General features: G+C 38.5%; 13 protein-coding genes and 1 non-coding gene across 14 annotated transcripts; 3 read left to right on the top strand and 11 right to left on the bottom strand.

The window, feature by feature from the left end:
* Nucleotides 1-449: 449 nt before the first annotated feature.
* Nucleotides 450-2684, bottom strand: FAA2 (medium-chain fatty acid-CoA ligase FAA2; the record flags this gene model as incomplete). The annotated part of the gene is made up of 1 exon (XM_056227409.1): nucleotides 450-2684. One exon carries the CDS (start codon nucleotides 2682-2684, stop codon nucleotides 450-452), a length of 2235 nt encoding a protein of 744 aa, XP_056087233.1.
* Nucleotides 2685-3007: 323 nt separating this feature from the next.
* Nucleotides 3008-4627, bottom strand: HEM14 (oxygen-dependent protoporphyrinogen oxidase; the record flags this gene model as incomplete). The annotated part of the gene is made up of 1 exon (XM_056227408.1): nucleotides 3008-4627. One exon carries the CDS (start codon nucleotides 4625-4627, stop codon nucleotides 3008-3010), a length of 1620 nt encoding a protein of 539 aa, XP_056087232.1.
* A 322-nt stretch (nucleotides 4628-4949) lies between these two features.
* PRP22 (DEAH-box ATP-dependent RNA helicase PRP22) lies at nucleotides 4950-8399 on the bottom strand (the record flags this gene model as incomplete). The annotated part of the gene is made up of 1 exon (XM_056227407.1): nucleotides 4950-8399. The coding sequence occupies one exon, from the start codon at nucleotides 8397-8399 to the stop codon at nucleotides 4950-4952; it is 3450 nt and encodes a 1149-aa protein (XP_056087231.1).
* A 462-nt stretch (nucleotides 8400-8861) lies between these two features.
* Nucleotides 8862-9458, bottom strand: PRE1 (proteasome core particle subunit beta 4; the record flags this gene model as incomplete). The annotated part of the gene is made up of 1 exon (XM_056227406.1): nucleotides 8862-9458. One exon carries the CDS (start codon nucleotides 9456-9458, stop codon nucleotides 8862-8864), a length of 597 nt encoding a protein of 198 aa, XP_056087230.1.
* Nucleotides 9459-10118: 660 nt separating this feature from the next.
* Skdi_5.trna7E lies at nucleotides 10119-10190 on the bottom strand. The gene has a single exon. It is a non-coding gene; the product is annotated as a tRNA-Glu (tRNA).
* Nucleotides 10191-11134: 944 nt separating this feature from the next.
* On the bottom strand, nucleotides 11135-11929 carry TIR1 (GPI-anchored mannoprotein; the record flags this gene model as incomplete). The annotated part of the gene is made up of 1 exon (XM_056227405.1): nucleotides 11135-11929. The coding sequence occupies one exon, from the start codon at nucleotides 11927-11929 to the stop codon at nucleotides 11135-11137; it is 795 nt and encodes a 264-aa protein (XP_056087229.1).
* Nucleotides 11930-13871: 1942 nt separating this feature from the next.
* Nucleotides 13872-14576, top strand: SKDI05G0800 (bifunctional 4-hydroxy-4-methyl-2-oxoglutarate aldolase/oxaloacetate decarboxylase; the record flags this gene model as incomplete). Its single annotated transcript, XM_056227403.1, has 1 exon — nucleotides 13872-14576. The coding sequence occupies one exon, from the start codon at nucleotides 13872-13874 to the stop codon at nucleotides 14574-14576; it is 705 nt and encodes a 234-aa protein (XP_056087228.1).
* Nucleotides 14577-14705: 129 nt separating this feature from the next.
* NTF2 (Ran GTPase-binding protein NTF2) lies at nucleotides 14706-15083 on the bottom strand (the record flags this gene model as incomplete). Its single annotated transcript, XM_056227402.1, has 1 exon — nucleotides 14706-15083. One exon carries the CDS (start codon nucleotides 15081-15083, stop codon nucleotides 14706-14708), a length of 378 nt encoding a protein of 125 aa, XP_056087227.1.
* Nucleotides 15084-15378: 295 nt separating this feature from the next.
* Nucleotides 15379-19395, top strand: SEC3 (GTP-Rho binding exocyst subunit SEC3; the record flags this gene model as incomplete). The annotated part of the gene is made up of 1 exon (XM_056227401.1): nucleotides 15379-19395. The coding sequence occupies one exon, from the start codon at nucleotides 15379-15381 to the stop codon at nucleotides 19393-19395; it is 4017 nt and encodes a 1338-aa protein (XP_056087226.1).
* Nucleotides 19396-20349: 954 nt separating this feature from the next.
* Nucleotides 20350-20999, top strand: TMA20 (translation machinery-associated protein 20; the record flags this gene model as incomplete). The annotated part of the gene is made up of 2 exons (XM_056227400.1): nucleotides 20350-20360; nucleotides 20465-20999. 2 exons carry the CDS (start codon nucleotides 20350-20352, stop codon nucleotides 20997-20999), a joined length of 546 nt encoding a protein of 181 aa, XP_056087225.1.
* A 192-nt stretch (nucleotides 21000-21191) lies between these two features.
* PAC2 (Pac2p) lies at nucleotides 21192-22730 on the bottom strand (the record flags this gene model as incomplete). Its single annotated transcript, XM_056227399.1, has 1 exon — nucleotides 21192-22730. One exon carries the CDS (start codon nucleotides 22728-22730, stop codon nucleotides 21192-21194), a length of 1539 nt encoding a protein of 512 aa, XP_056087224.1.
* A 201-nt stretch (nucleotides 22731-22931) lies between these two features.
* On the bottom strand, nucleotides 22932-24494 carry NUG1 (RNA-binding GTPase NUG1; the record flags this gene model as incomplete). The annotated part of the gene is made up of 1 exon (XM_056227398.1): nucleotides 22932-24494. The coding sequence occupies one exon, from the start codon at nucleotides 24492-24494 to the stop codon at nucleotides 22932-22934; it is 1563 nt and encodes a 520-aa protein (XP_056087223.1).
* A 304-nt stretch (nucleotides 24495-24798) lies between these two features.
* Nucleotides 24799-26691, bottom strand: YND1 (apyrase; the record flags this gene model as incomplete). Its single annotated transcript, XM_056227397.1, has 1 exon — nucleotides 24799-26691. One exon carries the CDS (start codon nucleotides 26689-26691, stop codon nucleotides 24799-24801), a length of 1893 nt encoding a protein of 630 aa, XP_056087222.1.
* A 293-nt stretch (nucleotides 26692-26984) lies between these two features.
* FMP52 (Fmp52p) lies at nucleotides 26985-27668 on the bottom strand (the record flags this gene model as incomplete). Its single annotated transcript, XM_056227396.1, has 1 exon — nucleotides 26985-27668. The coding sequence occupies one exon, from the start codon at nucleotides 27666-27668 to the stop codon at nucleotides 26985-26987; it is 684 nt and encodes a 227-aa protein (XP_056087221.1).
* Between the last annotated feature and the right edge of the window lie 192 nt (nucleotides 27669-27860).

Raw genomic sequence — 27860 nt, 5'->3', positions numbered from 1 at the left:
ACTTTAGTGAATTTTTTGATACCGCGCAGATGAAATTTACAGACAATTCAAGGTAACGATCACTGATATCCCAATGGTACTCCACTTACTAGATTGAGAGCAGTCATCTCGAGCCCCCTATCAAAAAATGGTATTTACACTGCTATTCCAAATAAGCCCACACTTCTTATGAAATGACCTCATTTAGACATTAAAGAGTTTTAGGAAAATATAACAAAATATGATGTTGTTTAATGCATTTATATGCAGATTAACATCATTAACCCTTTAAACCAATTTCCCTAATATAGTATTGTGGCAAAACCCCGTTCATGTGTACTGTCAATTCATAATATACTCAATGAGTACTCTACTGTGTATACACGCAAAGATATAAACTGTCTCCAGAACTACTATTTACTTGTGCATAGGTATATTTACGTAAATCCTCTGCGGAATATGCATAAAGTTTATAGTTTTTCTACTTTTATTAATGATCCTTCATCGTATAACTGGTCTAATGTATCCTTGAAGAACTTTGAGGCTTTAGCACGCTTGATTTTAAAAGTCGGTGTTACAACATCATCTTCGAGGGTTAAAGGCTCAAGTCCGACCTTGATGTTGTGCAGTTTTTCGAATCCTTGAAGCCCATCGACGCATTTATTAATTTTGTTCAAAAACTCCCTTCCTAGCTTTTTATCTTGGTTTAGGTTTTCTACTAACCGTTCCTCAGTCCATGTTTTTACCACGGGATGCCTTGCAGCCAAAGTTGATTGAACGGCATCGACATCAATACCCACAATTCCCACTAAAAACGTCTTTAAAGGATCTCCAAAAACAAATACTTGCGTAATATAGGGACATGACGATAAGTAAATATTTTCGATTTTCTCCGGCGCAATATATTCACCGTGTGCTAATTTGAAGAAGTTTTTGACTCGATCAATGACGTTGATGCGGCCCTTTCCATCAATAAACGCAACATCACCAGTGGAGAACCAACCATCTTGATCAATGGCTTTCGAAGTCTCATTTGGGTTTTTGAAATATCTTTCGAAAACCTGCGGACCGCGGATTTGTAATTCACCCTTTAGGTTTCTATCAGCGTGATATCCCATTTCTGGAACAGACTTCAATCTACATTCTGTAGAAACGCCGATAGCACCGCATGAGCCAACATCTTTCTCAAATGGCTCACTCAAGCAGACACCAGCAAAGGTCTCGGTTAAGCCGTAACCTTGTCTTATACCAATATCCAAGGCGCTCCTTAAAAATAGTAAAGTGTCCTTAGATATTGGAGCTGATCCAGTAATTATAAAGGAGTTGTTTGACAAACCTAGAGAATCCCTGATTTTATCAATCAACACACGATGATAAACTAGAAAGTTCATAATAGACTTATCTGGACCACCTTTCGTTGTAAATCTGGCTGATTTAGAGTCCAATATAGTGTTTGCCACGTTTCTTTGTACAGCAGATTTATCTAAGGCATTCTTTATACCCGCTTCGAAGCGTGTCAATATTCTAGGAACTAGAGCGATTGCATAGGGTTTTAACACTTTCAAATCTTCCACTAGTACAGTTGGATCCGGTTTATGCAAGAACCCTATCCCAAACCCGAGGGCCAGATCGTACGCAATAACCATTCTTTCAAAAATATGAGCCAATGGCAGAAAACACATATCATGTAATTGTTGGTTTCTTTTATCTGGTGGTATTCTAAAAGTAGAAAAGGCAAATGCTATCCCGGAGGCAATATTTCTTTGGGACATTTCCACACCTTTAGGTAAACCCGTGGTACCAGAAGTAAATGAAATCGTATATAGAGAATCCGGAGTAGGTGGGATTTCAGGGATTTTATTGAAACGACCAATTTGTTCCACTTGCTTCAATGAAAAAAATGTTATTTTTTCATTAAGTTGATTGAACTTGACGGGCAGAAGTGATTTGTTTAGCATACTTAGCTCATTATCATTTAATTCGTCCATACAAACAAGAGTATTGACGAATTTCATATCCGGTAGCATTTTCAGGACATGATACATATTTGACTTGGCAAAAATAAGAATGGGAGCTTCGGTTAAATTTAATATATATTCAGAAGTTTTGGGACCCAAAGTCTCGTACAATGCCGTATTAGTTAGGGAATACGCTTGACAGGCCAAATCCGTCAGGATCCATTCAGGGTTATTGTGCGATAGGATAGCAACAATAAAGTCATTGGCTTCCAATTGACGTTTCCTTTTTGTGTTAACTAAGGACAATATACCACTTCCAATATCATGGCATCTTTTAGACACTGCGGAGTACGACTCGAAATGGTATGTTTCCCCCCATGTACCAGTAGCCTCATCAAATGGTCTTGCCCCCAAACAGTCTCGATGGGGCCACCTTCTGGCGGAAAACATGAAATGATCGTAAGCTGTTCTAAGGTTTTTATCAACGCAGCTGACCAAATGTTCCGGAGAAAGGGAACTCCTGTAAATTGGACTTAATCCGGCCTCATTGTTAGCCTTTGAAACTGCAACGGCTTGTTTCTTCAAAAAAGTTTTATACCTTGGCCAGCTAGTCAGTGGTAATTGAGAATATAGTTCTTCAATGTACTCATCAGAGCCTTTGGTGTATCCAGCTAGCCTAGTTTTCAAGTTTTCAAAACGAGGATCCGATTCGATCAAATCGGTAAGAGCATATTCTCGAACAGACATGTTTCAACTTGCTTATTTTTATTTTGTCCTGTACACCATAATTTTACAGACCTTTTCGAAATACATTCCTAGTGCTTTATATAGCCATGAGCCATAATTGCTTCGACTCCCCAATTGATCTCAAGCTGCCCTCATTTCAACTCCAACCCCATCATCAGCGGCTCGGCGATAAACTCGGACGGCCCGGGAGACATCCTAAAAAAGTCGGTTGATATAAATACTGTTTGATGCTAACTACTTTCTGCTCACTATTCGATTGCTGTTCGATTGCTGTTCAATTGCCAATTCAAGTTGCTTGCGTAAAATAGACCATATATACGTACTTATTTGCCAAGTTGTAGGGCGTCGTTGAAGCTGTCTACAATAACGTCGGGGACACCGGGACTTCTAGCGAATCCCATTCCGCCTACTGAAACTGTTTGGCCGTAGGTTTCTTGAAACTTTTTTTCAGTCTTCTCTTGCCATGCGTCATAGCCTACATGAAATCTTGGGAGGCATCTATCAGCAACGGTGAATTCCCAATGACCGGCTTCCAAATCTTCATTGCTGATACCTAGGTGATGGTTCAATGCATCTTTGACTGCACTTATAGTCACTTCCCTGGATGGTACTACAGGTACGCCATGTTCATTCAGCATATCGCCACCTATCATTGCGGTCAGTTTTGTGTATTTCTTAGAAGCATTAGGGTTTTGAGAGTCCACGCCAAAAAGCGGTTTAAAATTTCTTTCGATAACAGAATCAAAAATTAGGCCAAGCAATTTCCCTGGATTTTTATTAGATTTAGGCACTAAGTAACCAAAGCCATGCTGGCCAGCATCTAGTACATCTTTGTTTGGTAAATAGTAATTCACCAGAATGATTGTGTTTGATTGAATCTCATCTAACAGCTTGGATAACGAATCTTCATTCTTCGGTAGCAATTTGGCGATTTTGGAAGGGGTTATTGTAAGCCTTAAATGGTCAAACCCTTCGTACTTGTCACCAGACTGTACTTTCAACCCGATGGTCTTTACATTAGCGTTGTGCTTGACTATTTGTACCACCGGCTCATTAGTAACTATTTCAACGTTGTCGAATTTGTCTAAAGCCTTTCTAACTACTTGAGGAAATTTTTCTAAGCCGCCAGCCAAACCTAACATGGGATATCTCTTTAACTTGTTTGATAGGTCTAATAAATTTGATTCATTCTTCCCAAACGCCTTTACATAATCATTAAGGCAACCAGTTAAAGGCCGTTGGGAATCCTCACTTTTCTTACTCTTAGACTTTTCTCGCATATTATCAATCATTGCTTGTGTGTTAGACCCATGCTTAAGTTCGTTATAATAGATTTTTCTGAAAGTCCTCTTAGCACTTAACAGAGAAACATCATCCCCATATATTCCTCTGAGTAACGCACTAATCATATTGTTCGACATGCCTTTGTTTCCAAACCTTCTGTTTATTATGGATTCAACACTTTCGTCTTGCCCAGGGTGTGGTGATTTTTTCCTGAACCATTCTCCCAGCATACCTGGAATAAGTCCCTTTCCCAAAGGATTCAGGAGGAATTTTAGAGTCGTCGTTAGCGAATCAGGAACTTGTACCAGTTTATCACTGGGATCCAGCAAAAATTTTTTGTCTGCAGTACAGCCTTTATCAATCTTTTGAACAACGGCTTCCTTACCCAAGTCTCTAAGGGTGTCTATGATCAGAACAGTCCCGTCTGATACCCCCCTCAATGTTCTAGGTCCCTTCTCTACCATAATTGGCCTTCCGCTCTCGTCTTTTGTAGCGCATGAATATATCCAACCGCCAGTTCTGTTCTGTGATTCGAACAATGTGACTTTGACATCAGGCCTTAATTTACTCAAGAAGTATGTAAAACATAATCCAGAAACACCCCCTCCGACGACGGCAACTTTAGCGCTCGACTTTAGCTTTGTTAATGGTGTTAGCATTATTGAAGCTCTTCTCGAAGTTTCTCCAATTGCGTCTTACTAAATCTGGTGGGGCTGTCATCCTTTGCAAATCCATCTATTGTTCTACCGCACTGTTTTTATTTCCTTTTTTTTTTTTCTCTGCGACTCCGAAGAAACGAAATGTCGAAGCTAAGACACACTAAACGAGCAATGCGGTTTTAATTCAGACAATGGGCTGCATTTCTCAGTGATTTCTATCATAAAATTCTCGCTGAAGGTAAAAGTTGACAAGTTGCTTATCGAATATTGAATATAGATCTATAAAAATTTGAATAATTATGATGCATAACAAGGGACATCGTTACCTCTTGATACCTAATGCTCTTTCTCTTGACTGCCTTATTGAGCTCAACCTCCACGAATTTTGGTCTTTGGCAAATTTATTATGTAAGGGAATAATCTTGGCTCTTTTCCTAGATTGACTTTCAGCATCTGCGGTTTTATAAAAATGAGGCGCTACCTCTATAAGCCATTGGGGTTCAATGCTTGTTATCTGCGACATGTATTCCCTGCTGGTCAATACAAGACTATGGTAGATCACGTATTCATATTCTTTTCCGTACAGTGAGCTCGAAGGATGTATCCCAACTTCTGTGCCACCATTAATAGTTTTGTAACCTACTTCCGAGTCTCGCTTAGCTGCATTCATGAAGAACCCCGATACCAAGGTTTTACGAATTAGATCAGGATCACTATGGCAACTTATTAACCTTAATCCCATTTTCTTAAATATCGCGCTTATTTGGCCCTTGACATCTCTGGCTCTTTTTAAATGTCTAAAATGTAAGAAGTTTGTTTTACAGTATTGTTCTGAGTAATTTGCTTGTTGCCATCTTGTGTAAACGTTTAATAATGTTAAATGATCGCCATATGGGTGATGGAACCTTGCCTTTTTATTATCAGCTTCTAGTTGTTTATCTTTCGGACGATAAAAAACATTCTGGACGGACAACATTGAAATTATAGTGACAATTTCATCGGAACACTGTTCGTCAACAGATGATAACAAGGAACGTGACAAAGTGGGATCCATCGGAAAAAGGGACATTTCCTTACCTAGTTTTGTTAAATTTCCTTCGTCATTTAATGACTGTAAATGATACAACTCTGTCAGTGCATTAAGCATCAAATTTTTTGGTGGGGGATCCATGAAGTCGAATTTTAACAAATCATTAATTCCCATGGCCTTTAGCATTAGAATAGTATGACAAAGATTTTGTCTTTGAATTTCAGGAACCGTGTTTTCTAGCATTTCATTATAAAATGCCGATTCTGTATAGAGTCGATAGCATTTTCCTGGACCTGTTCTCCCAGCTCGACCTTTTCTTTGGTTTGCCTGTGCTTGAGAAATAGGAGACACTATCAATTGCTCGATACCTGCTCTAGCATTATAGATGTTAATTTTTGCAAAACCAGGGTCCACGACATAATAAATACCATCTATAGTGATAGACGTTTCAGCAATGTTCGTAGCAAACACAACTTTTCTACTACCTTTTGGGGTGGGTTCAAAAATTTTTGATTGGATTTCACTTGGCAAAGCAGAATAAACAGGCAAAATTAGTAATTCGCCAATGCTATCACCTAAAGTCTTTACTCTATCATACAGGATTTCACAGCATGAGTCTATTTCCTCTTGCCCAGTCAAAAAAACTAAGATATCTCCCGGCCCTTCATTAATATGGATATCGACTACACAATCTAAGGCCGCTTCTATATAATCCATTTGGGGAGTTTGTGAATACAGCACCTCTACGGGGAACGTTTTACCAGGTATATTTATGATCGGACAGTTCAAGAAGTACTCCGAAAATTTGGCAGAGTTCAGAGTGGCTGATGTGACTATCACTTTTAGTTCTGGTCTTTTGACCGCAGCTTTTTTCAACAATGCAAATAAAACATCAGTTGCCACGGTTCTTTCGTGGGCCTCATCTAGCATGATAACAGAATACCTTGACATCTCGGGATCTAACAACGCCTCTCTTTGTAACATACCATCAGTCATGTATTTTATTCTGGTTTGTGGGCCAGTGACATCTTCAAATCTGATTGTATAACCAACGTCATGGCCAACTTTGCAGCCAACTTCCTCGGCAACCCTCTTTGCCACAGACACAGCAGCAACTCTACGAGGTTGGGTACATCCAATCATCCCATAGTTACTGAAACCTTCTTCATCTAAATATTGAGTGATTTGGGTAGTTTTACCCGACCCTGTCTCTCCAACAATGATCAGGAATTGATTTTCACAAACAGCCTGCATTAATTCGGATCTCATTGCATACACGGGTAAGGTTTGACGTTGTGCACTGATTGGCATGGAGGTTCTTTTCCCGTAGGAAATAGGTTCATTCATTCTATTCCTCTCCCATTCAGTAACTACTAATTGATTTCTCAACTTCTGAACTTCGTTTCTGGAATCTTGCCCATTTTTCGTAGGATCATCAAATGATTGTTTTTTCCTTATACGTTGTTCAATCTCTCTTTTTTTCCTTAATTTTTCTTCCCTATGGTCTCTTACAGCATTTGAGCCATTCATTGCTGTACGGTTCATGAATCCCCTGGGAACTTTCGTTATTTTGGGCATCTCGTATTTCTTGGCCCCTTTAACTTGTTGATCCTTCAGGAATTCAGGTCCATCATCCGTATTTAGCTCAACATCAATCTCATCTATCTCATTTTTCTCCTCTTCATCGTGTTTTAGGCCCACGCTTTCTGTATCATTTTTTTCGAGAAATGTTGCCATTATATTCTTCTCTTTCTTTGCCGTTAAATAGGATGTGTTTTTAGGAATTTCCTCCCTTAGCTCGGGATAATCATCAATGGAAGCAGCACCACTAGCAATAAGTTGTCGAATCTCCCATCTCTCCGGTGAAGTCAATGCACGTCTTTTAATTTTATTCTCTGCCTGCCTATCGGTTTTAGTGTCTTTGCATCTGCCTCTCTTTTCAACATCTGCATCATCCGTTTCCTCAAGTTCTCCATTATGTTGATTAATATTTTTCATTGAGAGTGATATTCTTCCATTATTTTGTATTTTTATTACTTTAACAAACACATATTGCCCTTGTCTCACTATATCGTGTAGATCCATTATTCTTTTTTTAGCCATCTCTGATATATGAACTAGACCATCGCAGTTTTTCCTCTGTGTCCCAAATATTTGGACAAAACAGCCAAAGGCAGTTATGTTTCTCACTCTACCCTGATAAACCTTATAAAGAACGGGATTAAGATCTAAACTACCTCTACTTTGCTCTTCTTCTTCCATCTTTGCTTCTGCCTTTATCGGGATCTTGGTACTTGGAAGTGTTGGAGCTTCCTCTTTCATTATGGGCGGAGATACAATTTGATATATCTTGAAGATGGTTTCATTATCAAGCCCACTTCGTATATAATTCAGTTTCTCTTGAAATTCAGTTATTGACTTAGATCCGTTCAAAATGTCAAGTACAAATTCAGTCACAACCGGATCATCTAAATTAACGTCATCCTTTAATATTGCATGAACTTTCCGACTTAACCGCGAATCTATTATAGTGTTTCGAATCTCTTCTTTCTCGTCTTTTTCTGATAGTAAGTCATACAATTTAGTGCTGTCTTCGTATGATATCCCAGCGTCCAAATTCTTAATATTTCGTACAAACTCCTGCAAATTGCTGGATTTATTCATAATGTTCAATATGAATTCAATGATCACGGGGTCATCTGATCCTACAATGGACGCTATGGACTTTGACATATGAGACATCCCAGCTACTTTTATATTTCTTTCGCTGAAAGTTTTCTTGCGTCTTGTGTAATATCCAGTCAAGCTACAGCAGTGAGACAGTATATGAACGAATAGTAAGTGGTCTAAACGGGACTAGTTATGTATCATTACTTTGCTTTCTAAGAATATCACCGTACGGGTAACAGACTTACCACTTTTTTGAACTGTATGAACATTATAGCATCAATACTAACTGATTTCTTTGCTATAGAGTCGAGTGAAGGTATCCTATATTGTTAGCCAAACTGATGGTGTTTCTTCTTCTGATACACTTGATATAATTATAACGAGTTAAAAGAAAAAAATTTCGTGTCAGACATAATTTATAAAGTAGAAGAAAGGAAAAAATATGTAAACTTTATTTAACTTTATGAATGAAGAGGCCATTGTTTAGATATGTCCTGGCAAATATCTTCTTCGTATATTCCAACTAACGATTCTTCACTGCGTCTGGAAATCATCCACTTGTCTTACGCCATCTTTATCCACAATTTTTACGATGACGCCCTTGAAATCCATTGGCATTCTTTTCTCTAGCTCTTGTACACAAAGTTTTAGTAGATTTAAGCCTTCTTCAGTAGTCATGTCAGGTCTATAATGGCGATCTAGTAAAGAAAACGTATAAAACCCTGAATAACCATGAGCACCATAAGGTAATTCTACTTTAGTACCTAAATAGTCAATTTGATATAATTCCGGTTTGTTCCTCCTTTTGTCATACCCTCCAATTAATACGTTAACTTGGTAAGGCCTTCTTGATCTGATCGATTTGGCCAATTCTTTTCTAACAAAACTAGACACGGCTTGTGGAGATAGTTCATAATCTTCTCTGATGGAGTATAATTGGATGTTGGCCTGAATGTATTCGGCGAATTGAACAGTATCACCGGCTTCACCGGCAAAACTCATTAATGTGTGTGGCGATAGCTGTCTCGTCTTATCGTCTGAATCTTTCAAGACAGAGATACCTCTCGTTACTGCCTTAGAGGAGGCTAGAATGACGGAATCCTGTACACGAATGCCTAGAATGATATCCATATCTCAATATATCTTCGTTTTTGTGTATGTTCCTCTTCAGAAAACGTTTCTAATGTTTACTCTTTTTCTCTATGGCTAATAGCTGCTCCCTTTTCTTTGCAATTGGTATTCATTATTCACTTTTTCTTTGTTTTTTGCCACCGTGAAGATTTCGTTGTGAAAGATGTCCCGGCTTAAAAGCAGATGGCGTAACTATTTCGAGTGAAGCAATACATACTAAGATATAAGATGTAGAAGTCCTTGGAACATTGTATTCAGCAATAGATGGTAGGATTCTTACGTATAAACTTACGTTGCTACTGATTTATGTCCATCCAATAAGTTTGTGTACGCTTGAACTTAAGTAAGTAAATGCGTGAGCCAACAGCTAAAGAGGACCTTAAAAAGATCCCTTTATAAAAGATAAAAGGACGATCTTGATCAACTCACGTGCTTCTTGACTGTACCATCTATATACTATGTTCTACAGGTCTTGTAGTCGTTTGATGGATGAAAAGGGAAAGTACATGCAAGAGTTCTCTTTTTTTTTTTGCAGTTAAGCGAAGGACGTGATTTTACCTGTAAACTTTTCAGAAATATATGTTCATTTAATGAACTATTCTTTTCACCTCTTTCTATAAGGTAGGTTAAACTGTAGTGAAGTTGGCTGCAAAAAAATAACTCCGATACGGGGAGTCGAACCCCGGTCTCCACGGTGAAAGCGTGATGTGATAGCCGTTACACTATATCGGACTACAATTGGATAGGAATTTTTGTTGATTAAAAGTTGAAGCCGGTCTAATTCAAATCATTTTCCGTTATCCTTGTCTTGTACGTTGCCATTCATTGATCCTATTGCATTATCAGTTCTTGCGCCCCACTTTCCACTAATTTTGACGATATTTTGTTCCTATTTACCGTCTCAAAATATATGTCATCTTTTTGTTGGAACAATAATCAACTATCCATCAATTGCTAGTACAGCTGATTAATACATTCAATCACGTAACTAGAAGATTATCATATACGGTGTTAAGAAGATGACAAAAATTATCAGACCAGTGAAATAAGATTCAGAACATTCATCGAATTTAGTGGAAGCTCAAGTGCAAGGATTGATAATGCAATAGGATAAATGAATAACGACGTATAAAATGAAGGAAGAAATAAGAATAAGATTATGTAAAAGTGTAGATTCCCTTTCGTGGATTCCTAAATTCATGAGGAGAACTTCTAGTATATTCTATATACATAATATTATTAACCTTATCAAAAATGAAATCCCAACAAATGTCACAAGATTTTAATGGTCAATACTTTTGAACATGTGTATGATAATATTCTAGCAGCGACAATAACAATCTTGATCTGTTTGTTATACTGGTAATCGATGAATGATGGTTAACTAGTGTTCCAGCAGTATCATTAACGAGGACAGCAATTTTTCCTATTTTATGTGGACCAGAGTGCAACATTGCCTGCCGATATTATTAGGTCATTATGAAATGCATGACAAAACGAAATTTGAAGAAGAGAGTGTGATAAAAAAAATAAGAACTAATTTGTTATATGCAATTAAAGAACCGAAACATATTTACACCAGATTATGTAAAGTAGAAGAAAGGACCGAAAGTTGAGATAGAAAAATGGTATGACTATGGTTATTTTTTACGTAGTTATTATGAAAAATTAATAACTTATAACAACATAGCGGCGGCAGCCACGACACCAGCACCCATACCAATAAAGGCCTTAGCAGCACCATTTTCAGTTTGTTGAGAAACAGTGTTGGTGGCTTGGATTTGACCATCAGTGATTTGAGAGATAGCAGAGGCCTTAGCGGAAGAAGCAGCAGCAGAGGAGGACTTAGCTACAGTGGAGCTTGGAGCAGCAGAGGAGGACTTGGCTTCAGTGGAGCTTGGAGTAGCAGAGGAAGACTTGGCTTCAGTGGAGCTTGGTGCAGCAGAGGAAGACTTGGCTTCAGTGGAGCTTGGAGCAGCAGAAGAGGACTTGGCTTCAGTGGAGCTTGGAGCAGCAGAAGAGGACTTGGCTTCAGTGGAGCTTGGAGTAGCAGAGGAAGACTTGGCTTCAGTGGAGCTTGGTGCAGCAGAAGATGTCTTAGCTTCAGTGGAGCTTGGAGCAGCAGAGGAAGAAGCATCACCTTCCAAGGACTTCAAAGCTGGTTCCAATCTGGATGAGTACCATGGGACCTGGGTCAACATCTTGCTGACACCAGCAAAGTCGACTTCAGAAAACATAGTGGTATAGGAGTCATCAGTGGCGGAAACCAAAACCATACCGATGTCCAAAACACCTGCTGGCATGTTTTGTAAAGTGAAACCAGAAGATGGATCACTGGCCAAACTAATGTACTGTTGCATGTTAGATTTGACATCGTTCAAAATAACGTTCAATTCGTTAATTTGGTCTTGAGTTTGAGCGGAAGCCAAAGCAGCGACGGCAGCGAGTAAAGCGATCTTGGTGTAAGCCATTTTTGATTGTTGTAGAACTTATTGAAAGCGAATGAAAAAGTCTGGTGTTTTCTTGATTTTCTGTGTATTCTTAAGAAGAAAAGACTATGGCATGAGCTAATAATGCAATTCGAGCGACCTTTTTATATAAAATTTTCTTTCTTATTTGCTTTGCTAGTCTTTTCCCTCCGTCAGGGTCAATTGCAAACAAATTACAGCAGAAAACAAAGAAAATAGAAGCAAACGACGTATTCTTCTGTGGCTGAAGGACATGCGCAGGAAATCTGTACCAACCGTTTAGGTGAATAAGACCCTTTATGGAACGAGAACGCGCATTCTTTCCGACATTGTATTGTATTGTTGTGTTCCTTAAACGATGCTGTAAAAACTCAAAACATTGAACCGCCACTGTAAGCGCGAGGTAAGGTCGGATCTGGCCAGGCACCAATTCGGACACAGGCACCAAATTGGGCACAGGCACAAAAAACGGGCGCAGGCACAAAAACGGGTCCGGGGTTCTCTTTTGCTCCAAAACACGCTCGGAAGACTTCCCTTTATAACCGTCGTATAAAGATTTCCCCTGAGAAAACTAAACCTTAATAGATCTGGCGATGTATTCTATGATTCTTTGGGAGCTATGCAGATTATCCTCTTGTAGAACGGGAAAGGTCTGTTCTTGTGCTGCAGGCTCTCGGCTGGGCCTTACTATTTTCGGCAAAGGCGTACCGTTTTGTTTACAATCATTGTTAAGGATGGGGCAAAATGTTGAGTATATTGCTTGATCGTTGATTAATGTTTCGTAGCAAAACGTAACCGTTAAAAACTCTCTTTTCGTTGTGGACGATAACTTTAAGAGACAAACAGTTGCCTTTTTTTGTTCTTGCAGCAGGCGTGATCTTCTTTCAAACAACAATAGAGGAGGTGGGTGGGCTTAGGTGAAAAAAAAAGTGTACACATTGGTAATAAATCAGTTTGAGAATTTTGCCCCTTCTATCTTCCACTATGATTAACAATAATAGTAGCTGTAATGGTAGCTGTAATAGTAATAATAATACCTACATTAATATAAAGAATATTGAGCTGGGAAACTCGTAGATACATGTATATATACGCTCAATAAGGTGCCTATACTAGTGGCACTGCAGAGAATTGGGCAAATTTCTTGGCAATTTTTCCTGTTTCATTTTTCACATATGAAGATTCTAAGATGAGGGCCACTCTGTTGTCAATTCGCGGGGAAGATTTTTGAAATTTGTTTCCTCAGTTATGGATTGAGCAAATCCATGCAGCTTAATGGATTTGCTGGTTTCCCTCTTGCGCGTCATATCGACATTAGCCGCACAGGGTATTGTTGCCATGGATCCATAAGGATTAACATTGAGCACATTTATAATCATTACTAACAGTGATTATTTCTGAAAAAGAAAGAATTCAGTCTCACTTATAACATCTTGATGTAAATAGCTCACTTTTTTTCTTTATCAGGCCCCGTCCAACCTAGCTATCTTTTCGAATGTTAACGTTTTGTTTTAAAATTTCAGTGGGTAATTCATTTTTATTATAGGAATTCAGAGGATGGAATATAAACAATACGAAAACACACAGTATATACACACTTTACTATTTTTAAAAACGAACCAGTCAAGAATAAGACAGGTAGTACCAAAAAACTTGCTCATCACAGTTACAGAATGCCCTCAACTACTCAAGCTTCCAAAAAGAAAAAAAACGCTGAAATCAATCATCAACTCTGCTTAAGCACGGGCTTTAAAAATAAAGCTGGATCTATGTATATATTAGTTGCTATAACTTATTACTAATCGGAATAGTAGCACACTTTTGCCAAAGAACGAGAAAATAAGCAGTTTATAAGCTTGCCGAGAAAAACGTTCGATCAAGTGTCTTTATGGACTACACCAATTGTACGAGAAGCTAGTAGCATTAAGAAAAAACATCGTTCGTCATGTCAATTGCACATAAATTACGCAAATTTTCCACCTGTGATATTTCTGATGGTTTATTAAACGTCTATAATATCTCAACAGGTGGCTATTTCCCTAATTTAACAGCGATTTCTCTACCACCAAGTGGCTCCTTAGTAGGTACTGCATATACAGTACTATTTGCACCTATGAATGACCCAAGACCTGCCGTGAACTATATAGATTCTGTGCCCCCTAACTCGGTACTTCTTCTCTCGTTGGAACCTCACCTACAAAGTCAATTTCATCCATTTATTAAGATTACACAAGCGATGTATGGAGGATTGATGAGTACGAGAGCACAACTTTTGAAATCCAATGGGACAGTAGTTTTTGGACGCATAAGGGATGTGGATGAACACCGGGCTTTAAACCACCCCGTTTTTGCCTACGGTGTGGGATCTTGCGCTCCAAAAGCTGTGGTCAAAGCCGTGGCAATCAACGTGCAGTTGAAAATTTTAACAAGTGATGGTGTAACTCAAGTAATATATCCAGGTGATTATGTCGTCGGAGACAATAATGGAATAGTCAGTATTCCGGTTTCAGTGATAGACATTCAAAAATTAATTACCTACATCGAGAAATCCATTGAAGTGGATTTACTTGTTACTGAAGATATCAAGAATGGCATCCCAGCCAAACAAGCCCAAAAGAACCGAAGATCTGTTTTAAAGCAATACATTTAAAAATCACTATGTATATAAAATAAATTTTCCATCCTTACCACTTTTTACATCACTAGCTAGACATTTTCTATTTATGCTAGATAATATGCCAAAAAAAAATACGTATTCCTATAGTGAGTTCAAAAATTCTCAAGCAGAGTAGTTCAAGCGGAAAATGTCGTTGAAAACATAATAAGAGTTTCCGTCAGGAATCAAATGGAAAACTTGAGAAAAACGTTGTGCGTTTTGTTCTTCGTCAATCAATAGATCACCAGTAATCATAACTAAGACATCGCCGTTTGGAGAAGCAGGTTGAGCGTCCAAAGTAGTTATACGGTGTTGAACTTTCTGAAAGGGCAAAGAGACTAGCTTTTCAACAATGTCTTTAGCACCTTGCAATTGACTAGTTTCAAAAGTCAACATAGATTCATTTCTATACAAATTACCCAATTGACTTCTATCGGTATCAAATTGATTGTAGTAAAATTGGGTGAAGTTTTGAGCCAAAGTGTTAAAGTCGACAGACATTTTGATGATAATAATAAAACCTGGATTTCTCAATAGATACTGTGTGCTAAGAATGAAAAGGCAGCTGCTAATCAATCCGAATCTTACCTTACTAAGTCAGAAAATTTTTCGTTACCTTTGAGAACCGTGCTTATTCTACCATGTCACCCGGTATTAATGGGATAAACATCAACTTGGTGGAACACTGAGAGCAATAAATTGTAGCTTAGCTTATGAAGAAAAGAGAGGTAACGAGACCGAGTCGGTGCCAGATATCTTAACCGTAGCAGCAAGGCTATACACTTTTTTTTACATTATGAGATCCTCTAAGTCTCCTTTCAAGAGGAAATCTCATAGTCGTGAGACGTCACACGATGAAAACTCAGCGATTTTCCACAAAAGAACAATATCAGGCAGCAGTGCTCACCATTCTAGAAATGTCAGTCAAGGTGCAATGGCCTCCTCTGCCCCACCCATTTCCGGTGGCAATTATTCACATAAGAGAAACGTGTCAAGGGCTTCAAACTCCTCTCAGAATTCAAATTTCTTGGCCGAGCAGTATGAGAGGGATAGGAAAGCCATCATCAATTGCTGCTTTTCAAGACCTGACCACAAGACAGGCGAACCGCCAAATAATTATATTACACATGTACGAATCATAGAAGATTCAAAATTCCCAAGTTCAAAACCGTCTCCAGATTCAAAATTGGAAAATAAAAAGAAAAGAATTCTTATTCTGAGTGCCAAACCCAATAATGCTAAGCTCATTCAAATTCATAAAGCACGAGAAAATTCAGATGGTTCTTTTCAAATTGGTAGAACCTGGAAACTGAGTGAGTTAGTCAGAGTGGAGAAAGACTTGGACATATCGGAAGGTTTCACTCTTACCATGGGTAAAAACTATTATTGGGAGACAAATTCTGCGAAGGAAAGAACCGTTTTCATCAAATCCTTAATCAGTTTATACATTCAAACTTTTGAAGGCCACGTACCCCAATTGGTCAATTGGGATTTATCACTCTTTTATCTTGATGAGAGAAGTTATCAGAGAGCTGTCATCACAAATCGTCCCGGTTCTGTGTCTCCCATCAAATCACCAACCAGTAATTTTGCAGCTAACACTGCTCAATCAATGGATTCTGCTCCTTCTTCAACGTCCTTCGATAGAGCCAGAAGGTCTGAAGTGGAGGGTGTTATTCCAGTGACTACGCCTACAAACGTCACATATCACCCCGAGATAAAATCTTTAAATAAGGCCCCATACTCTTCCAATTCTACTTTGAATGAAGTGAATAGAAGATATGAGCTTGAGCAACAACAGCAACAACAAGAGGCTGAACAGAGACGATTAGAAGAACGAAGGAAGTTGCAGTTACAGAAGGAAAACGAGATACAAAAATTAGAGGAGGAGAAAAGGATAAAGCAGGAAGAACGAAAAAGGCAAATGGAATTGGAGTTGGAACGTCAACGGCAAATCGAAAAAGAAGAAAAGGAGAGACAAATGGAACTGGAAAGTAAAAGAAAATTGGAGTTAGAACGTCAACGGCAATATGAAGAAGAGCAACGTTTAAACAAAGAAAGAGAGTTTTTGGAATTACAGAGAAGACAGAGAGAACAAGAAATCGCAGAGGGACAAAGAAGAGAAGAGCAGGAGAGGATTGCTAGAGAAGAGCAAGAAGAAAGAAATAAGAAAAGCAAGTCAGATAATGAAAGCTATGCTCAGGAAATAAACGGTAGAGTCGACAATCTTTTGGAGGACTTGAATGCAGTTTTGGGTGACGAAACAGAAACCACACCTGCTTTACAAAACAGTGCTTACATACCTGAGAGGAGTATCGCTAGAACTCGTGACCAATCAAAAAAGCCGCTAAATATAGCTAAGGTCGAGGCACTCGATGGAAGCGATTTGAACGACTCAATTAGTATAGACGACGAGATAGTAGGTCTTAATACATCTAACGTATCAGAGGAATACCAGGATGAGAAAAATGATCTCTCGTTCGAAAAGGGAGACGAAGTAAGGTACAGCAAGAGCTTCGAAGATGGCGCTCCTCACATGTATCATGAAGTGTCTATAATTCAAGAAGAAACCCCATCAGATTCACAGAAGCTGGCTCTTCCAAAAGAGAACGAAGACCCGAGCATCTTGATAAACCCTAAAGAGGAGACCAAGAAAATGGAAAACATTGATGATGAGGTCTTATTAGAAATACTAACAGATATCAACTGGACAACAGAAGATGATGCGGATAGTATGATTGAAAGGATTGACATGAGATTGGCTGAAACAGAATATTCATTTAATCAAAATTTGCTATCTCTACAAAAAATTGGCCCCAATCTGCGTCCTTATGAAGATAAGGTCAATGAGGAATGTCACCGGATTATTCCAACTTTTTCCTTGTTTTTAATGGAAATGAGTAATTTTTCTAATGACATCGAAAATGTAGAGAGTCAAGATAATGGATTACAAGTTGAGAGTGCCAACAAGAAACTTTTGTGGAGCACACTTGATGAACTTTTGAAAACCGTTTCTCTTGATGAGATCTCTTTGAATCAACTATTAGAATGTCCAATAAGAGAGAAGAACCTACCATGGATGGAAAACCAATTGAATCTCTTATTAAAAGCATTTCAGGCTATCGGCAGTGATGAAAATGAAGTTGAATATAATCTAAGGGAAATTTCTGGTTTGAAACAAAGACTACAATTTTACGAGAAAGTTACCAAAATATTTCTTGACAGAATTGTGGAAGAAATGCAAAAGAAATTTTTCAATATACATGGGCAAGATATTTCACACGATCAGATGATCAGGATTTTAACGACTTTGCTAATATTTTCTCCGTTAATTCTTTTCTGCAAAGAAATTTCACAAAAATCATATCAAGTCATTGTTGAAAACTGGAACGTCAGTATTCAACCAATATATATGGAATTATGGACCAAGAAAATATCACAATTGGAAAGCTTCAACGCAACTTGTGATAAGACAAATAAATCGGGTTTGAACCAGTTATTACGAGAATGGAACACATTTAGGAAAGAAAGAAAAATGAGCGATGTCATTCCAGTTTTTAAGGAAAATTTTTCTCATCTGACTGGATGTCTACAGACAATGAGACAAGAATGTATTGTTTATCAGAATTTCGTGGAAGTATTTTTTCATATCTCTTCAAAGCATAACTTTGAAATGTATCTCGAACAATTTAATAACTCAGACACTCCTCCGATATTATTGGATGCTGTGAAAGAAATGCAATCAGACAGAGAGGCAGTCGTCATCGAAACCCAGTTGGTTTCAAGAATATTCCAACCCATAGTTACTAGGCTATCATCACTCTTTGTGGAGTTAGTCAAAAACGAGCCAACGCTTGCTCCTGCCTTGACTCTTTACTTGGAAAATGAAATCAAAAGTTTAGAATCATCGAATCATGAATTTTTGTTATCTGCGGTGACCAGAATGTTTACCCAAATAAAACAAGTCTGGTCAGACAATGTAGATGAACAAGCCCTATATTTTGAAAGGATTTCTATTGCAACGACTAATGGTGAAATTCTTCCGGCTATAGTCGATTTGCCGGTGGATTTGAAAAATTCTGAGGATTTGGTCAGATCTACCAAAAGCTTGATGAAGATCAAGGAAACTGATAGAAGTTACGAGTCTATTGAATTGATGAGTTCCAGCTTTCGGAAGTTGAGTATAGCTGCCACACAATCCATAGCTCATAAAGATGGTAATTCAAGCATTAATCCAAGTTTGTCAGATTCTGCTGCCTTAAATAATGACTATATGCAAACAATTTCTCTCCTAGTGAACAGTAACTGGTTAATAGAAATGCTCTCCATGCTAAACTTCAACAAGGATGGCATATTTGACACACCATTGCAAAACGTAAAGAAAGTATTTGATATAGAGAAGGAATCTTATGCCTCCTTCTTACTGCGTGACACTATGCCCAAACTAACAGCTTTTGTTTATGGTGTGAGTAACATCATTGAGAACACTAACAACGTGAACATGACTAATCCATCGAGGTGGGCTGCATACAGCAGACAGAATTTGGAGAACATTCTGTTAGCATACACCTCCCACGAAATTGAAACCTTGGTGAAAAGATTGCATACTCACATGGCAAATGATTTTGATTATCATCAAGAAGATGCTATAAATAACGTTCTATGCGACAAATTGTGGTCATGCATCCAAGGTCAAACTGTTTCATTATACCTGAAATTATACACTGTCATTGATAAGCACTACAAGGGGACAAATATTCGTTTTACAAAGAACGATGTCATTAGCGCGTTCGAGGAGTACAAGAGTGCCTGAAAATCATGAAGTGTGCACTATCTTTTCGTATTACATATTTAGACGATGATTTGTTCATTATTTGGTAAATTCTAAATCTCATACTATCGTGTAGAATGATCCAGTGTTACCGCTTTTCGCAGTTTTTTTTCTGATTATAAAAAGAGCAAAAAATAGTGAGTTAGCTTCTTTAGATATTCTTTATACTGGTTATTCCCATTTTGTTTACTGTTCACCCTAAAACCCCATCCTTATGCACGGGAAATACGCATATCAGTGAGGATTCGTCCGAGATTGTGTTTTTGCTGGTTGAAATTTAATTATAAACCAGACCGTCTCCTCATGGTCGCTTATCGGTGTTCGCTTTTGAATACTTCAAGACTATGTAGGGAATTTTTGGAATTTTTTTCTTATTTATCGATATTTAAACTTTCAAAAGGACTTTTTAGTTTTTGAAGGTTATGTCAGATAATATTGGTAGGGTCTACCGGTGGGTGAAACATTCAATTGAAGGTGCAACTCTACTTTCCTTTTCTTTTTTTCACCAAGTTCTTTGATGTGAGTTCACGTTACAGAAGATGGGGCCTGTACATAAGTGGCACGGTTATCATAAGATGGTATAATATTTGTATTTCTGCCTGCTTATCTTTTACATTGTTGTAGTAAGCCTTGTATAATGGGTTATCTCCATCTTGGCTCTGGAAGTTTTCTTCATAATTGATAATCATTTTCGTTTATGGATGAATACGCAATATCACCTTAGTAATCATTAATGGGTCAGTATCATTTATTTATGACTGCCATTGCGTGCATTTTTCGCCAAATTTATGGTTACTTTTGTTTTTATTTGAAGGTGTAAAATTGAAAAAAAATAGATGTGAAAAATAATTAGTGTGAAAAATGCTAATTGCAGAGCATCCTTTGTAGAACAACAATACAAAACGTAAAGACCTTAAGGGTAAGCAGTAGTAACAAATGTTTAGAAAGTATGTCTAATCTGAAGAGCCTCGTTCTGCATTTCCAATGGTTTTTTAAGACTTTCATCAAGAGCTTCAAGTGAAAAAGCAACTACTAACACCATCACCGATAGATTCACAAGAGAAGACGTCCATTCACGTTCGAAGGTCAAATCTTCCATTCAAAGAACGTTGAAAGCCAAGCTAGTCAAGCAATATCCTAAACTAGAAGATGTAATCAACGAGTTAATTCCCAAGAAGGGCCAAATTGAGCTAATTAAATGTGAAGATAAGATTCAATTGTACACCGTTGATGGCGAAGTTCTTTTTTTCCAAAAATTCGATGAATTGATCCCAAGTTTAAAGTTAGTACATAAATTCCCAGGAGCCTATCCAACTGTTCAAGTTGATAGAGGCGCCATCAAGTTTGTTTTATCAGGTGCTAATATTATGTGCCCTGGTTTAACTTCTGCAGGTGCTGACTTACCACCTGCTCCTGGCTACGAGAAAGGCACAATTGTCGTCATCAATGCTGAGAATAAAGAAAACGCGTTGGCTATTGGCGAATTAATGATGAGTACCGAAGAAATCAAATCTATAAACAAGGGCCATTCCATAGAACTGATTCACCATTTGGGCGATCCTTTGTGGAATTTCAGCATTGAGTAAACAAATAGAACCATTTAGTACTACTTTAGAATTTGCCTACCTACATAATAAAATAAACTAAGAAGAAAATACATCAGCATTTGCTTGTAGTTCTGTGCGATTATTCCCCGATTTCTAAGTACATCATTTTTCGGATAACCACGCCTGATACTCATTTTACATAAAGTATTGTGAACACTTTCGCGGTTCTTGTCATTCACAGGCAACGTGGACATGGATGATATCTCCGTTCACTACATTATAATCTGAAATGAGACAAAAATTGTGGTTAATTTCGTTTAAGATTCCCCTACAGTTCTCATGAACTAGCTTGGCCCTTAATATGTCTAGTTTTAGCTTTCTACATATTATACTCTTCACATACCTTATTGTAAAACCGGGAAGAATTAAAAATTCCGAGCCGCTATTCGATTCCTCATCAGATTTGACCTTTATTTTTAGGACAAGGGATTGCCGTCCTTCTTCATTTTCACTCAACTTTAATTTACTCGTATCAATCTCATGCGACTTGCTGAGGCTCGACCAGCGCGGTAGAGTAACGTCATAGTCCAATTCATTGTTTATGACTTTAGAGATAAAGTACATCTCGGCCTCTCTTCTTGTTTTAATATCACATATCGATCCATTTAACACCATCACATGGTCAAACCTTGCTAGTACCTCATAAAAAGTAGCCTGATCTTCAATGCTAGCAATGTTTCCGTTAAATTTTAAATCGTTACCTTTCAAATGGATCCTCTTCAGTGAGGGGAATGCCAAATTCAAATCATCTATCTTACATCTTTCATTTAGGTCGTTATTTGAAATATCTAAAGATTCAATAGAATGGGAGATAATACCTAATGGTTTGGAGATTTGATTGTTAGAAATATTCAAATCTTTTAATGTCAGATCTGTCAAAAGCCGTGGAAATGATATTAGATTATTTCCGCTGATATTTAATTCCTCCAAAGTATGTGGTGTTACTGCCTTCAAATTTTCAATTCCGACGCTAGTTAGCCTATTATAGCTTAAATCCAAAATTTTAAGTGCACTGAAGCTTTCGAATAGCTTACCAACATGTTCCCAACATAAATCACACGAATATAATCGCAAGTGTGTGATATGTGAAAGATCAAATTTCTTCAGATCCTCCCAACCGCTTAAAAGTTTATTTTGAGATATATCAAGGGTTCTTAAGTTTCTCAAAGGTTCTACGAACTGGCATAAATAATCGATGTTGGTAAAAAGATTTAGCGATAAATCAAGGTCTTTGACACTTGTACATTCTTGTACTATACAATCCAACTCTTTTTGGTTTTGAAATAATATGGCAATCTCAGAATCTCTCAATGCCATTTTTCTTAGCCTCTTAAAGTCTCTGTTCCTTGCATTTAATTCCTCGAATCCAAAGCTCTCAACCTTCTTGCTGCCTATAGATAAGTTCTGAATGCTATCACTTGAACTTCCATACTTTTCTGACAATGCCTTGTAAAAATTATTTCTGCCTACACTTGGTGTCTGAACTTTAGATTCCTTCAAAAATGATCCTGAATTGGGGTAGTGAACGTCAAAATATTTTATACCATCTACTGTTCCGGAATGCTTCCCTCTGCTATGGTCGTCCCATTCCACCCCATAAGCCCTGACTGAAGGCCATAACTTAATAGTGCCAATAAATTTAATGGTACAGAAATAACCACCGATCTTGAGCCTATCTCCAATTTCATAGTCCGTTGACATCTCTGACATTGGTTTTACGTGGCTGCATATCCTACTCTTTCCGTGTGCTAAGAACTAGTGCTTACCTGATTAAAAAAATTGCACTAAAAGAATAAAAAAACTCAAATAAATGACAATAATAAAGCACACCTATAATTTACAGTAATGTTATTTAAAGATAAAGAAAAGATAAAAAAACCCTTATATAAAATGACCTTACATATGACTTATTCACTCAATCATTGCATCTTCATCTTTGCTAGCATCTATGACCTTATTAAGAGAGCTGAACAACCCATCCAAATCAAATTCTTTGGACCATTCGGATACAATAGTGGATTCATTTGTGGTAATTGGGGCTTGTTTACTACCAGTGCTAATGGTACTGGAATTTTGTTTACCCTGTTCAGATGCAACTACTGATGTATTTGGTAAAACCCAACCGAGAATCTTGCCATCCCTCCAGTCATTTAAGACAGAAAGACCAGCACTAGCAAGGTTTGGAATACCACCTTTTCCTAATCTACCTCTTTTACGGGCGACGTGGATTAGAAAGTGCTTTGTGAACGTATCAGCATCATTGGCAGGAATAGGAGGAATTTCGTATAGCTTTTTGAAACTTTCTGTCATTTCATCAGATTTAGCTAATCTCTTTACTAACATCAAAACAGCTGGATATGGATCAACAATGTGTTTTGCCGGTAGAGCGTTTAAAAGAGCCAATTCAGCTTCATGTTCGACCTTTGATCTTTTCTTATTTTCACCTGGGAAACATATACCAGGAGAGTCCAGAATCTTCAACTTATTGTCGACTTTGATTTCCCTTAATGACGTAGTAACACCTGCTTCGTTACCAACTGGGCAAGCCTTAGATTGGCCACCACGGCGAGCTAAAAGTGCATTAATAACGGACGATTTACCAACATTTGGATAACCAATAACTCCTACTACAATTGATCTTTTCAAGTTACTGTTGTTAGAGTAGGTTTTTAAAGAATCTAGCAGTGCGCTTGCAGTAGTAGTTTGGCTTAACTTTCTGTTGAAGGAAGTTCCGTTAACTGCACCGGAAGCGGCTCTTAATGGGATTGTAGGAAAACTAGACTTCAAGTAATTTAACCATTGTTCTAGTACGTGTGGAGGAATTAAGTCAACTTTGTTCAAAATTAAGATTAGTCTTTTACCCTGACTTTGTAAGATAGCTTCTTCCACTTTTCTTGATCTTGTACCTTCTGGATCTCTAGCGTCCAAGACATAAAGAATAACATCGGAAGCGTCAATAACAGACTTGAAAATCTTATCATAAGCCTTTCTTGATTTTTCTAGCTCCGATTCCCCTTCCAAATCTTCACCGTAGAAATCAATATTATAGTCAATGACATCTAAATCATCGGCACCAGCATCTGCGTCGTCAGCGGAGGTTCCTTCATATTCAGCAGCTGCTCGCTGAGCAGATTCGACCAAAGCCGCTAATCCCTTGTCATCTTCATCCACAACATCTTCATCCATTGCGTCAATGCCTTGTTCCCTGGCAGTTTTCCGGGCCTCCAACCGTTGTTGTTTGGCAAGCTCTCTTTCTTCCAAATCCTTCATTTTCTTGGCTTCTATTTCTTCCAAGATCCTAGCCTTATATGGAAAGTTAGAAGGAATACCAGGATCTTTCTTAGCTCTTGATTTCCAAGTAACATCCTTCTTTGCCATCTTCTTTTCCTTTTTTCTATGGGCAGAAGCCTTCTTCTTGATACCTTCCTTCAATTTGGTTGATGTTCTTCTAGATTGACGTTTTCTGACTCTCATGTTTAAATATTATAACAATGACGGTATATCTATCTGGTTTATCTTTGTACTGACCTTGCAGTATCGGAAGTATTGTTAGTACAGTTTCTTCTTAATATATAGTTAGCTCATCTCATCGCCTCGCTCGAAAATTTTCAGCAGCTTAGAAAAAAAAATGAAAGAAAAGAATAGAGAAATGACGTTTAGAGTGACGTAAACAGATGAGAGGCCTGTCCAATGTAAACGCAATACTTGTGATATTTTACATACATATACATATATATGCGCGTGTAGTTCTGTATATGTGCTAATTCACCCGCGAGAATTAATCATATAGCCTACTGTCCTTGAATTTAGAGAAATCCGCCATAGAAAATGCAGGTCGTAAGTTTGATGGAGCCAGGTTAGCGGATTGACTTGTCGTCCTTTGGGGTTCATGCTCCCTCTGCATTGTTGCCGAACTTTTGCCGAGATCAAACATACTGTTGCTCTTCAGCCTATATGCCTCTTTAAAGTTGTCTGTTTCTGTTCCAAATTTACCTTCCTCTAATCTGGAAAATTGATCTGACCTCTTTAAAGATTTCATCTTTCTCTTTATGCCTGTCTTGACATCCTTGATAAGGTTGTACAGTCCGGACAAGCGCCTTTTGATGGTGTGAGATTTATTAAAGATCAGATAGAACAGGCAGCAGATTATTATAAACCACATAAAAAACCCTTTGGTAGAAAGGCTAGAGCTTTGTCTGAGCAGTTGACCAGATTTGAGTATCCTGCCATGTATGAATTCTATACCAGTAAGTTTTATCCTCCTTTCGCTGGGAACAATACCCACTACGGCATTTTTTTGGCCAGCTAATACGCTTCCCGAAGCATAAAGCAAAATTCTGCCCAATGTCCAGGACAATTCTCTTTCGTTGACTTTCTCCACACTTTGAAATAGAGGCTTATCATCGACATTTTCGGCGTCGACGTCTATTCGAGGCAAATCAAACCCTTCATGAAGTATATTGAGGACCCAGTTACCCTTGAAGCATGCGTCTTTCAAGAAATTATCCGGGATGTCGTTGTACATTCCTTTCTTACTGTTCCCCATTATCTGGGTCCAATTAGCATTGCAAAATTCCCTTACGCTTTTACTAAATTTATCAAAGCTATATTCGCCTCCCAACTTGAATACGTCATTGGCAGTATACCAATATTCGGAAGTGCCTATAAATTTATCGTTAGCAAAATCTATTCGAGGAGCGTGTACGCCATTAAACAAACAAGGCTCATCATCACAAGGCATGTTTTTCAACAACAAAGGGTAAATAGATTTAGTACATTGCTCATAATTCCCAGAACCAATAATTCGGAAAGTGGTATCTTTAAATTCAAAATCACCGTTGCTTCCTCGAGGCATGCATGGATCGTTCAAAGTCCTTGTGGAAAAGTCATCATCTTCATAGTCATTCGTGTTTTCTGGAAGGGTATTGATCAACTGAGCCAAATATCTTCTTCTGGCTTGATTTGCACCAAACCCCAACCACGTGCTTACGAACACATCCCATCTTTGTAAATCTCCGTTAACACTCTTCAAAAAAATAGTAGCGATGTCATTTCTATGTTCTGCTATTTGGTCTCGGTCATGTGGCGCAAATGCAATTTGGGTAGAAGCACCGCCCATGTCCATGAATCCAAAAGTGAAATGATTGAAAACTTGCGGATTGTAGTTATTAAAATGTCCGTAAAGATAGTTCAACCCGAGCCAGCCATATAGGCCTTCAATTTCACCATCAATAACTTGAATTTGTGAAGAGCAATCCTCAATCAGAAATTCTGAGGGATGCTTAAGTCCTTGACACAAGCCATCTAGAATGGCTGCCTGTTTGTCTTGAGGTAAAAGACGCATACCCGCGGTGGCCTGGATGAAAACGGGACAACTCGACCAATGGGATTCTGGTATAATATTTTTAGCAAAATCTAGTAGTGGTTTGATGTGAGATTTGTACGCCTCTTGTGGTTGTTTTTCAAAGGTTGATAAGCCAGGATTCATTTTAGTAGTCCAGTCATTTTCTTGATGAATATGGGGCACTGACTGCAAAGTGGACTCTGATTCCTGGTATTCTTTATGAAGAAGTGGCTCTGTGTCCTGCCACTTGAACACATGGATCCTGGAACCCGAAGACCCTGCATCTATGACGATACCAAAGCGATCATTAGTGTTTTCTATAAGCATAAGAAAAAGGGAAAAGGGGGGAAGGTAAAAAGCCTCGTTGAATGTAGGAAGCTACTTTACACAGATATACGTAAACACTATATATACGAACGAAGTATTCTGGTGATGACCTCTGATTCATTATCATCTCTTCAGAAAAAAGTAGAGAAGGGAAAAAATATAAAATCGCTATGATTGTGTGAAGTTGTTGAAAATCCGTGATTCACTAAGCCGGTGCGCGCGCAAACGTACGTTACAATAAACAAAATCCAGTCTCTAGTACGAAGATACTATTCGTTTATCCAGGTATTGATTTACCTAAGAGAAGCCGCAATGTCGAGAATATCCTTACTCGAAACAAACTGGACTTTGTTCTCCTCGGAGGAATTCAACGCCAAATGAACACCAACTTTTCCCACCTCATCGCCGTAGACTGGATAGCCCAACCAACTCTGCAATATAGAGCGATACACACGGGTGCCCAGTGCAGCAGTCAGATTGCCACCGAACCCACTCTGTTTAGATTTCGTTCTTTCACCCAGTAGGGGACCCGGACGTAAGATTATGGTGTGCTTGAAATTAAGAGCGATGACGTCACGTTCGATCTCACCTTTCATCTTCATGTAGCCAAACCTAGAGTCCGGATGAGCACCAGCAGAGGACACGAGCACAATCGTCTCGCATCCTTTCTCCTTCGCGGCCCGGGCCAGTTGCAGGTTCAAGTCATGGTCAATCTTGTATTGATTGTCCAGGCCACCGGCAGCAGCCCTCGTCGTTGCCAACGCGGTGAACAGCACCTGCGGATGCATTACGTCAGTGACTAGCTCTGACCATTGCGAATTGTCCTTTTCCACCACAGTTACGACTTTTTCGGTGGGTGAGAAGGGCAGTTCCCTTCTCAAGATGGCATAAACCTTTCCAAACTGGGGGGCCTCCTGAGCATGTCTCAGAAAGGCACCCCCACATAAACCCGTAGCACCTAGCACCAACCCGTTCATCGTTACTCGCTCTGCTTTTACAGTATCTTCTATTCTCCTGACCCAGAGGCCATCTTGTGTCAAGTTCGCCACTAATAGCCGCAGTTTTGCTTACATTATATCGCGTAACTCCCCGCATTGCCGCCGTGCCGCGCGACAAGAATATCAAGCGAACAATGGCATGCTTCTTTAGACATAAGTAGAAGCCAGTAA

Source organism: Saccharomyces kudriavzevii (genome assembly GCF_947243775.1).
Source record: "Saccharomyces kudriavzevii IFO 1802 strain IFO1802 genome assembly, chromosome: 5".
NCBI classification, from domain to species: domain Eukaryota; kingdom Fungi; phylum Ascomycota; class Saccharomycetes; order Saccharomycetales; family Saccharomycetaceae; genus Saccharomyces; species Saccharomyces kudriavzevii.
Note: the sequence above shows the minus strand (reverse complement) of the source record. Positions and strands in the feature narration are given on the sequence as shown.